The 12934-nt window shown below is 45.5% G+C and overlaps 1 protein-coding gene across 3 annotated transcripts; it reads left to right on the plus strand.

Annotated features, from left to right (window-relative positions):
* Positions 1-1949: 1949 nt before the first annotated feature.
* LOC6600538 (2-oxoglutarate dehydrogenase, mitochondrial) lies at positions 1950-12667 on the plus strand. Of its 3 annotated transcripts, XM_026991726.1 has the most exons (11): positions 1950-2045; positions 2099-2236; positions 2312-2494; positions 4674-4776; positions 5814-5892; positions 5973-6384; positions 6449-7317; positions 7384-8278; positions 8347-8501; positions 9762-10055; positions 11262-12667. In XM_026991726.1, the coding sequence occupies exons 1-11, from the start codon at positions 1950-1952 to the stop codon at positions 11359-11361; spliced, it is 3324 nt and encodes a 1107-aa protein (XP_026847527.1). In that variant the 3' UTR covers positions 11362-12667. The 3 variants fall into 3 exon arrangements, with proteins under 3 accessions (XP_026847527.1, XP_026847528.1, XP_026847529.1); XM_026991727.1 differs by lacking the exons at positions 4674-4776; positions 9762-10055 and adding an exon at positions 3325-3454; XM_026991728.1 differs by lacking the exon at positions 9762-10055.
* Positions 12668-12934: the final 267 nt, after the last annotated feature.

A 12934-nucleotide genomic window follows, 5' to 3' on the forward strand; every position in this document is an offset into this window, starting at 1 on the left:
CGCTCCAAATGGGGCGGATGGGGGGCGGTGGCAAGTGCAAACTCATCGCTCTCGCTGGCAGTGGAGAGTGTTATTTCACACCAATTAGCATCGGATCGGGAGGCATCATCTTCGGGGCACCGCATAATTTTCATCTATATTTCTGCTCTCACGCGATTATTTTTGTTTGCCTTCTTTCTGCTTTTTTCACTTATGTAATAATGTTTTCGTAACCAAAGCGGCGACGCCAGCAGCGAGCGGCGCCGTCAACGCTCATTTCTGAGCAGAATATAATTGCAAGAAACAAAACAGTTTGTGAAAAATGCCACCACAAAACAAGCAAGTAGATAAATAACGGCACTTAAGGAACGTGCAAAAAAGCGATGAAAATTGAATTCTCTGTGTGTCCGTGAACAAACACAGATGTTATCTATATGCACATACGTACATTCGTGTTTGCTAGATCTGTTTTGTAATCGAAACGAAACGAATCGAACCGAATCGAAGTGCCTGGCCTGCACTTTCAAATACTTCACATTGACCACCGCTTCAAACCGGTTCAACCGTTCACTCCAATCGTTTTGTAATCGCTCCGCCAGGCGGCATTGTCAAATTTGTCTGGCGAGGCAGGAGACGAGACCCTCCTCCTTGTATGATAAGAGCATGTGACCCGGGCGCCGGGCCCCGGGCCCCGCCTTCCTTACCATTCGAATTCTGATTTCCATTTCCCATTTTGTATGGATTTATTTTCGCATAAAGCAGCTGATTAGACCTCAAATATTCAATTACGACATCCACGCACGCGCTGCCTTATCAATATTTCATTAATAATATGACAATATTACGGAGGTCTGCGACAACATCCACCGTTCGCTGATAATACTGTCTGCGTGGCCTGATCTGGATCCAGAAAGAATCTACTTTATATAAATATGGCGGTGTTACGTTACTCTCCTAGTTGGCCATACATTTAGTCATGATTCGCAAGTACTATATTTATTATGCCTCACGGCCGACCTCGGGACATTCACATTTGACGTTATCTTTCTCTACCTTTCCCGTTGCCGTTGCCGTTGGGTCGCCCCCCTTGTCCGTAAACCCGTTTCCAAAAAAAAAAAAGCAGGTGAATGCTCACGATGAGCAAACAAACGTTCGTTTTATTTAACAGGCAAATATTCCGAAAGACTGATTAAGTTGAAAACGAAATAAAACTGCGCAAAAAGCGGCCGCCACATTCTCTCTCCTTTGAGAAGTATATAAGCCCATTTAACCATTTCACCATTCCCCATTTTGCATTCCCGTTCCCTATACAGAAAAGGGGCAAAGTATCTTGCTTTATTGCTCAGTATTTCTTGGCTGGTTATCAAAAAGACGAAGGCCCACCCCAAAAAAAAAGGCAGCCCGCGGCAGAGTTTGACGTCATAGTCGGAGAAACAGCAGAGTCAGCCGCTGGCCAGCGATCGTTGTCAGCTTGTCAGCGTCACGTGTGAGCTGCCCGAGTTTCCATTACCATTTCATAGCTACATACATATGTGGGGGCTATGGGGTCTACGAGCAGTCTAGCCGCAGAACCAGACTCATATGTAAATTTCCCCAGTGCTCTCGTGTGCTGCTCCACAACTTGCTTTGTGCGTGAATTTCATAAGAGACCGACAAGTCGCTGGGCTAGCAACAAGTATTCATTGGCTTTTTATCGTTGGATCGGCTGTGTGACACAGTTAGAGCATGACCATGACGTACTCGTACAAAAACTACTCTGCGGGGCAACCTAGCCTTATCTTATCAGACTTACAGCAGCCAGACAGAGGCTGATTGCTGATACGGGGGTGGGCTGCTTCTACGTGCCTTGTTTGTCAACAAATAAAGGCAACAAGGCAATCGATTAATCAGTTGGGAAATATCTGTATTTTTATATTAATGATTCCCTTCTATTCCACTCCATTTTCAGTTATATTTTGTAAAGCTACAAAATGCATAGAGCCCACACAGCCTTCAGTCTGGCTTTGTCGCCAATGGCGCACAAGAACTTTGCCACATGGCTGTTCAAGAGCGGCACCAGCCAAAAGGTAAGCTCTAGCGGATATCCAAGAATCCAATACGAATATTCCATTGCTTACAGGTGGCCAAGGCGACAGCAGCCGCCGCTGTGCGTACCTACAACTCGGCTGCTGCCGAGCCCTTTGCCAATGGCAGCACGGCCACCTATGTGGAGGAGATGTACAACGCCTGGCTGCGTGACCCCGCCTCTGTGCATACAGTAAGTGACTGGTAGAGCGCGCCGACCTTATCACCTTATAAATTCTAATGGACTCTGCTCTCTTTGCTTTCGCAGTCCTGGGATGCCTACTTCCGCAGCAACACGTACACCAGCCCACCCAATCTGGCGCCCGTGCAGGCCAACACCTTGCCTTTGACGGCCTTCAGTCTGGGCGGCGGTGCCGTGGCCGGAGCTGCCCCCGACTCCAAGACCATCGACGACCATCTGGCCGTGCAGGCCATCATCAGGAGCTACCAGGTACGTCGGATCGTGCTGACGTTCGTCGATCCACCTCACAGTTGAGATTGCAGCAGCCGCCACAGCGCAACCGCTAGAGGCACAGTGAAACGTATTCGCTGGCGTCGCTTTTTGTTTCGTTTTAGGTTCAGTTGAATGTTTATGTTTATGGATTATTAGAGAGTTGCCTCAACCACCCCCCACACCCACCCTCTGTTATGTGTGTTCATTTTGTGCATATCTATCCCCAGACTCCAGAATCCAAAGTCCAGATCATTCCGAATATCCGGTACACAAAGTAGTAGCATCTAGCTTAGCTCCCCCCCACCACCACCGCCCCACAATCCACAAAACCATCCATGCGATATTGATTTATGATTTAGCTGGTAGTCTTGTAAGATGTGTTCTATGTGGGGATATAATATAAATATGTATATTCGCACATACATTCCATAAAGTATTGTATTCCATTGGGGAGCACATGTTCATGAGTAGTTTTGGCCTTTCTGTTCCCATCATTTCCATTGATTTATTGTATCTTTGGGCTCTCACTCCAGTAGTTTTCGTTTAGGTCTAGGTCCTAACATTTTCATAAACATTGATCATAATTATGTTTAGTTTTTAGTAAGTGGCGGGGTCACACGGATACGGTGGTTGATGTGAGAAGAAGAGCTAAGAACACTGAATGCCAGAGAGAAAAAGTTATGATCGTTTTAGTTTGAACCCTCTGTTGATTTGTAGATGATTTTGTATAGTATCTCGACACACGATTACCTACTGCTCCTCCTTTATACACCATCATATAATCAATCAATCAATCTATATCTATGATATGTACGCACCATATATAGTCACGTGGTCATTTGGCATCTGAAGTGGATCCGCTTGGAATCTTAACGCGCGAAAAAACCGTTTGCAAGGATGGTCTAGCACGTCGTGCTAACGAAGATGTGCTACGGCAGCACTCTGGGTTTTTGTTTGGTAAATTCTCTTTTACAAAACTCTCCCTCTCTCCCTCATCTAACCACCAAAGTTGCACTATACCCAACCGCACCCACTATCGAAAACCCCATCCACAGTTCATCCACACTTAAACCACAAACACCTCTAAAAAAATGAAAACATATCTTTGAAAAGTGCTTTTCAATTAACATTTAACGGAAGAGAATGTTAAGTGAAATTCGGAGTTGATGAAATCAGGGAATCCAATCCAATCCAATCCAATCCAATCAGGGAATACGAACTACATATGTATGTAGTATATGTAGATCCATTTCCACTTTTATACTAGGTTATAAGTTAGCAACAAGCAAAAGTTTTGCGTTTAGTTCTGGTTTAAGTGGTATGAGTTCCGTACCGAATAAGTGTAAGTAATATATCCTTTGGTGTATGGCTTTCTCTCACATTACAAAAGTTACTCTATCCTTTTCGCTCTCTCACCCTTTCCACGTCAAGTCACGCCACGCCACGCCACGTCACTCTCTCTCTCTCTTTCTCCCTGTCTCTCTCTTTCTCTGTTCTTTTTGTGCACCCTGTTGTTCGCTGCGTTCCGTTCCGTTTCGTTCCGTTCCTGTTGAATTGATTAACAATCCCCATCCAACCTCCGATCCAAGACGATCCATACCCACACCCACAGCCACATCCCGCCCGTAATCCATAGCTACAGCCCCATTGTTCCGTCCAAACTACTGGAACCCACTGGATGGAAGGTCTCTTGTGGGCAGCTTTTAGTGTCTCGCTTTAATTTGTGTTTGTTTGTTTGTTTATTTGTTTAGTTTATAAATACGATACGTACTCTTTGCCAGTCTACAAATTATAATTGATTTTTATTTTCTTTTCCATTTATTTTTATATATATAACCCAAACGCTTCCTAACCGCTAAATGTAACAAAAATCGAACCAAACCGAAAACTAAAACAAAACTGCAATCAAAACTCAAAAACCCAAAAAAAACAAAACAAATCAATCGCAAAAACAACAACAAAACGTTAAAACAAAAAATTCCAAATTCTCTCTCTCTCTTTTTGTATCAATTATCGATGTGTGTGTATTGTGTGTGAAAATCTAAACGAAATCCGAACAAACATTGTTAATACTACCAAAAAACAAAAAAAAAAAATACCCACCAACCCACACACACACACCACACAACATACACAACCACAACCAAACCCAACCGACAATACTCACACACGTTAGATCCGAGGACATAATATTGCTCACCTCGATCCACTCGAAATTAATTCACCAGAATTGCCTGGCAACTCCTCGACGAAATCCATTTACGCTAATTTCAGTTTCGGTAAGTAAACGTCCTCCTCCTCCCCCCCCCCCCCACTCCCGCCCCCTATCGAGCTTGTGGTCAGAAATCCACTCCCTGAAACCCCATTTTCAGTTACCGTTTTTAAACTCTATTTTGTGTTGTAAATACCCCCAATGTCCAGTGTCCTGTGTCCTGTGTCCTGTGTCCTGTATGTTTAGTCCTTAAGTCCTCCCACAAGAAATACCATATGCAATTACGAGTACTACTGTACGTTGTGACGTAGTGACGTTTTCTATCTTTCTCACGCATACACGATATACTCCTCCTTGACATCAAAATCGACCTCACCTCTAAACAAAAAATGTACCAAAAATGATATATAGAACCAAGTAAATATGCGCCTATATATTACTACTATTCTACTATATAATATATACATACACATATATTGCCAAAACAATTTGTGTTACATTTCTATTGTTAATTTTATATGTAATTTGTTGTTGCTTGACTGTCGTGACAAAAAGTTACAAAAATATATACATACCTACTTAGTCCTCTCTACCTACTTATAAGAATGTCACGTATAGATCATAGATTGCATGCTAGTATTGTTTATTGAAAGTTGATTGAAGTGAAGTGAAGCAAATCCAAAGGGGGGAAAAAAAGGCATCGATTGATAATAGTCTGATTGTCGGAGGGACGGGGGATTATCAACCAATCAAATTGAAGTTTTTCTAGTGCATGTCGTGTCTCCAGCGATTATCGAATAAACGAGAACCAGCTGAGAGATTCCATGTTGAGAGCATGTTGATGAGCATCTATCTATCTGTCTGTACCCCCCGCCCTATATACACCCCCACTACAATATATATTGTACATACATACTTTATCTAGAAGCAACAAGTCATTACACTCCGAATTTCAACCCAAAACATTTGCCGCCTACAAATTACTAACCCCCCAAAAAAACAACAAACAAAAATGTCAGACACCATACCACTCTCCTCCCACCCACAACGAGCACTTCACTAATATATGAATACCCAATCCCCACCCAAAAAAAAAAAAAACAGGCGAACAGGATATGGAGCGTCAGTTCAAGCTGCCCAGCACCACCTTCATTGGTGGCGACGAGGCCTCGCTGCCACTCAAGTAAGTACAAGTGCTCTCCCAGGAGCAGGAATGCCTTAGCAAAACTGCAACTCCTTTGTCTTCTGTCCTTTGTCCCTTAGGGAAATCCTGAACCGCCTGGAGAATGTCTACTGCAACAAGATCGGTGTGGAGTTCATGTTCATCAACTCTTTGGAGCAGTGCAACTGGATCCGCAAGCACTTTGAGACTCCCGGCGTGCTCAACTTCTCGCCCGAGGAGAAGCGCCTGATCCTGGCCCGTTTGACCCGCGCCACTGGCTTCGAGGCCTTCCTGGCCAAGAAGTACTCGTCGGAGAAGCGTTTCGGCCTGGAGGGTTGCGAGATCATGATCCCAGCCCTCAAGGAGATCATCGATGTGTCCACAGAGCTCGGAGTTGAGTCCGTTATCATGGGCATGCCCCATCGTGGACGCCTCAACACCTTGGCCAACGTGTGCCGCAAGCCGCTGAACCAGATCTTCACGCAGTTCGCTGGCCTGGAGGCTGCCGACGATGTGAGTAGATGGAGGGAATCCTCTGCAGAACAGAATCTGATCTAAAGAATTCTTTCTTCGCTAGGGCTCTGGCGATGTCAAGTACCATTTGGGCACCTATATTGAGCGTCTGAATCGCGTGACGAACAAGAACATCCGCCTGGCCGTGGTGGCCAATCCCTCCCATCTGGAGGCAGTCGATCCCGTGGTTCAGGGCAAGACCCGTGCCGAGCAGTTCTACCGCGGCGACCAGGAGGGCAAGAAGGTCATGTCCATTCTGATCCACGGCGATGCCGCCTTCTGCGGCCAGGGTGTCGTCTACGAGACGATGCACTTGTCGGACCTGCCCGACTACACTACCCACGGCACCATCCACGTGGTGGCCAACAACCAGATCGGCTTCACCACCGATCCCCGCTTCTCCCGCTCCTCTCCCTACTGCACGGACGTGGCACGCGTGGTCAATGCCCCCATTTTCCACGTCAACGCCGACGACCCAGAGGCCGTGATGCACGTGTGCAAGGTCGCCGCCGAGTGGCGTGCCACTTTCCACAAGGACTGTGTCATCGATCTGGTCGGCTACCGTCGCAACGGACACAACGAGATCGACGAGCCGATGTTCACGCAGCCACTCATGTACCAGAAGATCAGGAAGCACAAGAACTGCTTGGATCTGTACGCGGACAAGCTGATCGCCGAGGGCACCGTCACCGGCGAGGAGGTCAAGTCGGTGGCCGCCAAGTACGAGAACATCTGCGAGGAGGCCTTCGCCCTGGCCAAGACCGAGACCCATGTCAAGTACAAGGACTGGCTGGACTCGCCCTGGTCTGGCTTCTTCGAGGGCAAGGACCCCCTGAAGGTGGCCCCCACCGGCGTCAAGGAGGAGACTCTGATCCACATTGGCAACCGTTTCTCCATGCCACCACCCAATGCCGCTGAATTCGTGATCCACAAGTGAGTTCCGCCTCAGGACTGTTCGATTTATTATCGAGGCTTATATGTGTCCTTCTTTCCGTCTAGGGGTCTGATGCGTGTGTTGGCCGCCCGCAAGAACATGGTCGACGAGAAGATTGCCGATTGGGCGCTGGGCGAGGCCATGGCCTTCGGCTCGCTGCTGAAGGAGGGCATCCACGTGCGTCTGTCCGGACAGGATGTGGAGCGCGGCACCTTCTCGCACCGTCACCACGTGCTGCACCACCAGCTGGTGGACAAGGCCACCTACAACTCGCTGCAGCACATGTACCCCGACCAGGCGCCCTACTCCGTCTCCAACAGCTCGCTGTCGGAGTACGCGGTGCTGGGCTTCGAGCACGGCTACTCGATGACCAATCCCAACGCCCTGGTGCTGTGGGAGGCGCAGTTCGGAGATTTCAGCAACACGGCCCAGTCGATCATCGATCAGTTCATCTCCAGCGGACAGTCGAAGTGGGTGCGCCAGTCGGGTCTGGTGATGCTGCTGCCCCACGGCATGGAGGGCATGGGCCCTGAGCACTCCTCGTGCCGCGTGGAGCGGTTCCTGCAGATGAGCTCCGACGATCCCGACTACTTCCCCCCCGAGTCGGATGAGTTCGCTGTCCGCCAGTTGCACGACATCAACTGGATCGTGGCCAACTGCACGACGCCCGCGAACTACTACCACATCTTGCGTCGCCAGATCGCTCTGCCCTTCCGCAAGCCCCTGATCCTGTGCACGCCCAAGTCGCTGCTGCGCCACCCGGAGGCCAAGAGCCCCTTCAGCGAGATGAGCGAGGGCAGCGAATTCCAGCGCATCATCCCCGACAATGGGCCGGCTGGCCAGAATCCAGCCAACGTCAAGAAGGTCGTCTTCTGCTCGGGTCGCGTCTACTACGATCTGACCAAAATGCGTACCGAGAAGCAGCTGGAGAGCGACGTTGCCATTCTGCGTGTGGAGCAGGTGAGTCGTTGTCCTAGCTTGTCTCTGTGAGCACTGCTAAAGCTCGTTCTCCAATCCTCTCCGTATAGGTCTCGCCCTTCCCCTTCGATCTGGTCAAGGAGCAGGCCAATCTGTACAAGAACGCCGAGCTGGTCTGGGCCCAGGAGGAGCACAAGAACCAGGGAAGCTGGACCTATGTCCAGCCCCGTTTCCTCACCGCCCTCAACCACAGTCGCGATGTCAGGTAGGTGCCACAGGGCCAGGGCTAAACTTTAAGCAACGACACACGATCCGACCCACACCTGAAGCCCCGACCCAGCCCCATCGCTCTCTTGGATAGACTCTCTCTCTCTCTCTCTCTCTCTCTGTTTCTCTCTCTCTTGTTTTTTTTTCTACGTTTCTCTGTTATCAACTTAGAGTGCACCTCTCTCTCTCTCTCTCTCATCGTGCACTCTTTACTCGATTAAGATTCTTTGATTCTCTTATCTTATCTATCCTTTTGCTATTGTTTCACTATTTTTGCATTAACCGATCATTTGATTTGACTTTCTTCTCCTCACTTTCACTTTCACCCACACTCTCATGGCTGTCACCATCACTCCTCGCAATGCCTTTAGCTGTTATTCATTTTGGTTTACTTCGATTCTATCCTCATTCAACCGTTTCCCAAGCTAAGGCTTCTCTCTCTCTTCCTCTTTCTCTATATATATCTCTCTCTCTTAGTAGCTAGTCTTAGACTTCTTAGATCTAGAAGTAACACAAAAAAAAACAAGAACGTTCCACACGAAACCCACTCCACACTCCAACAAACATTCAATAGAAAACCGCTTCAAAGTTCTTGTTTCTTTTCGTTTTGGATGAGCGCATGTCCACCACCACCGAAAACCACTCCAAGAATTGAACATTTTTCACCTCCTGATTGCAAAATTGTATTCCGAATAATTGGTCACCCAGCGAATCTCATCAGATAATTGGCTTTACTTCACTGCATACTCTACCGTATATCGTATCAGAGACTATACAAATATCAATATGTTTTGCTCCATTGGAGGCTCTTCAATCTATTGATATTTCGATGGTCCTTTTGTTTTTTTTGGATCTATCTCATCCCTTTTTCCATCCTTACTTTGCATGGCTTCTTATTTATGATTTTCTCGTTTAATTCTAATTCTGATTCTATCGTTAAGTTCTCCTTCTTTACTAATCGAAATTTGTGAGAAAGAAGAGAAAACCGAAAACCAAAAACCCAAGGAACTTTTGTTATTTTGTTTTGAAACCCCTATCCATCCCTATATCCATATCCGTTGTGTACAGACTTCGTATGTCCCTATTCTAATTGGCAAGAAAACAAACACAAAAACCCACCGTAAAACCCACCGAAAAATATCCAAAAAGAAAAAATCGAAACGAAACCAAACCAAACCAAAAACATATCCTCTCTCTCTCTTTGTCTCTCTCTCTCTCTTTCTCTCTCTCTCTCTCTGTGTATGTGTTATTGTTGCAGCCAAAGCGATGATCCAATGTCCTCCAATACAACAACCAATACTACCAATACTACTACTGATCATACTAATCATGTATCCGCATCCTCCGAATCCGAATCGAAACCCTGGCTAAGCCGCATGTTCGCCTCGAATAAGAGTGACGGTTCGACGGACGGTGGCTCGGCCACCGCCACTGCCGACTTCAATGCCGCCAAGCATTTTGACCTAAAGAATGTACGACACGATTTCAATAGGCCCGCGGGCAATGCGGCCGCCCCGGGTGCGCGCATCTCGAAAACCGGACGCAAAATTAGGTGAGAGGGCGCAACCAGCTGTGGCTGTGCAACTGCCAGCAGCTACCGTTTATAAAAAAAATAGCCAGCAAGCAAGCAAAGTACTCGATGCGCGTGAAACAATTAAACTAAACTATCTATCAATTAACTATCTAATCAAATCTATCTATCTGCAAATAACAACTCTACTCCTCCTCTACTACAACAACCAGAGCTACTGCTCAGAGTACTCAATCCAAAATTAATACTCTCTGCTCCCTCTCTGTCTCTCAGTTTTGTTTAACTCCTCATTTGTCTTTTGTTTCGCCTATGTTTCTGTTTCCGTTTCCGTTTCCACCCAAAGATTGTTTCTCCCGTTTTCCCCCTTTTGATTTCTGTTTCCCAAAGCGCTGTTCGGCATGCATGTTTTTGTTCCCTGGGCCAAATATTTCCACTCCACAACAAAACCAACGCACACTAATACTTAATACCTCAACACTACTTACCTTCTAATCCTTCTAGTTCTATTTCTAACTCTAACTCTAACTCTAATTCCATTTCTATTTCTGTTTGGAGCACGCGCGTTTTGTCGACAGTTTTGCATTTGTTCTTTGACATGTTTCTGTGTTTTTTTTGTTTTTGTTTTTGGCCCCCGCTAAAAGGGATAACCCCAATGTTAATCCTTGGCATAGTCTAACCCAGATCGTTCCATCAACTGTAACCCGAATAGTGTGTACTTTTGTCCAACATGATATATACGAGAAACCCTACCCTCACACCCTACACACACACACAGACACACTAGAGATATAGTGAAGCTAGTGTGTTGTGTCATCTTGATCGAAGACCTGAAACAGTTTTCAACGGAACTAGAATGTTTCTGCAATGCTTAGGTGATCCAACGAATGGGGGCTATCTAGAGTTTCCCTCAGGCATATGGCCAGCCTCCTTCCCCTGGGAGTCCATTTCAATGTTTTGGGTTCCAGCTGCACCCTCGAACGTGTTCTACTCTCTCTTATCATTTCTAATATATTGTATACCTAATACTTTGCGCCTGCTTTAACCCTTTCATTTCATTGAGCATATACCCCCATAACTGTGTGCTAAAACTCAATCAAAGAACTACATAGAATAATGTTTAGTGCACGTTTCCTAACCGAATCAAGAGCCGAATGTTATGTGAACTCACCCCCGAAATCTGCCAGAACTATGTCCATGTCTAATCCGTATATCCTTCAATCTCCACAGCTATACCGGACGCGCCGCAAGCGCCTCGACCGCCACTGGATCCAAGGCCCAGCATATCCGCGAGCTGAATGCTCTGCTCAACGATGCGATTTCCGTCTAAGGAGGGGAGGTGATAGATGGCCGGATGGATGGAGGAAGATGTTTCGGATGTTGTGGGGAGATGAATACCAATTACGATTATTTTTTTGTATGGAAACGTATGCAGACTCTTTGATATGATGATTTTTTTGCTGACGAATTGTTAAGTGCACTGTGTGAAAGTAATGAAATGTTAAAATTAGTTTAGTGAAATTACAAGAGCAACAAGCAACAACCGACTCACAGTAGTAGGTCTTTAATGCAAACTAAAGAGCCGAGTAAATCTAGTGAATATATAGCACCCATCCACATACGCATCCCCCAATAAAAGAGGGACGGGACGATGTGATGGTGGGGATAGACCGACCGACCGACCGCAGAGATCACAAAATATTTTCAGAATGAATAAAACCCTTGCTAATCCTTATTTCTTACTCCTATGTTTAATATTTATTTTATTGTATTATATATAATTAAACTATCTCAAGAACCGAGCAACATCGATCGCGGTGCAAGAAATCATTTTACTATTTTTTTCGTTATTTTGTTTGCCTAAGTTACACACAAATTTGTTTAAATAAATAAACCACCATTATAATACCTTAAAATGCAATGATAAGCCAACAGAGCTGTGCTTTAAGGGCAGTAAGGCTGGAGTCGCTGGCACTATCAGGGATACACCGAGTCGAGATTGCGAACTGAAAAGTTCTTAGCCATTTGTATCTAGAATTAAACAAAGTAAAACAAAAACCCTTTTTGAAGCGCATCCGAATGCCGCTGTTATACATTATTTTTGCCTTGATCGTGAATCGGTTTTGAACTTGAAATATAAAATATATACCTAAAATGTATATGTAGATCGTGTCCGATCAGGACCTGTTATACAAAACAATCTCTCCTTAATGGTAACACACTAATGGTAATGCACTTTTTCTCGCACCAATATAAGATATTGAACCGTAGAGTGATACAAAAGCTAAGGGAATACTTTTCCAAGAAAAACCAAAATAAGAAAACTATTTTACACGACAGATGGAGAGGGGAGAATACTATATATTACGAGAGAGTATGTGTGTGTCGAGATCTTTACCTTACCCAACTCTACCCTACTCTACGATATTTTAATGTTTCTAACAAACGATATTTAGATCACAACTTTGCACCAAGTAAGTTAGTAGCTTGTTTAAATCAAATATTAACAGATGCAAACAGCATGCAAAAGTGCTAAGGAAATGTAAAAACTGACGGAGGACTAACAATACATATGTAGGTACATATATGTATGTATGTATGATTGAAATATACAATTTACTATTAAAAGCATGATACATCCAACATCTGTTTCTTCTTACTCTATCGAACAAACTGTTGAAGAAATCTTCTTGATAATGGCTTCACCGTCCAAAGAATCACCCATCAGAAGAGAGTCTTCTCTCAGTCTTGGAAACTCGTTCTGCAAATTGTGTTTTTTCTGTTTTGGAAACCACTCTAGGCTCTGCCTAGATTTTCAACAGGAAGTTGACAGACTCTGACTCTGACTCTGGCCAGCCGATGAGCATTTTCCATTTTCTCTGCATCGCCATTCGCCGCCAATT

The sequence above is a fragment of the Drosophila persimilis genome, unplaced genomic scaffold (assembly GCF_003286085.1).
Source record: "Drosophila persimilis strain 14011-0111.01,24,50 unplaced genomic scaffold, DperRS2 tig00000686-arrow-arrow-pilon, whole genome shotgun sequence".
Lineage (NCBI taxonomy): Eukaryota > Metazoa > Arthropoda > Insecta > Diptera > Drosophilidae > Drosophila > Drosophila persimilis.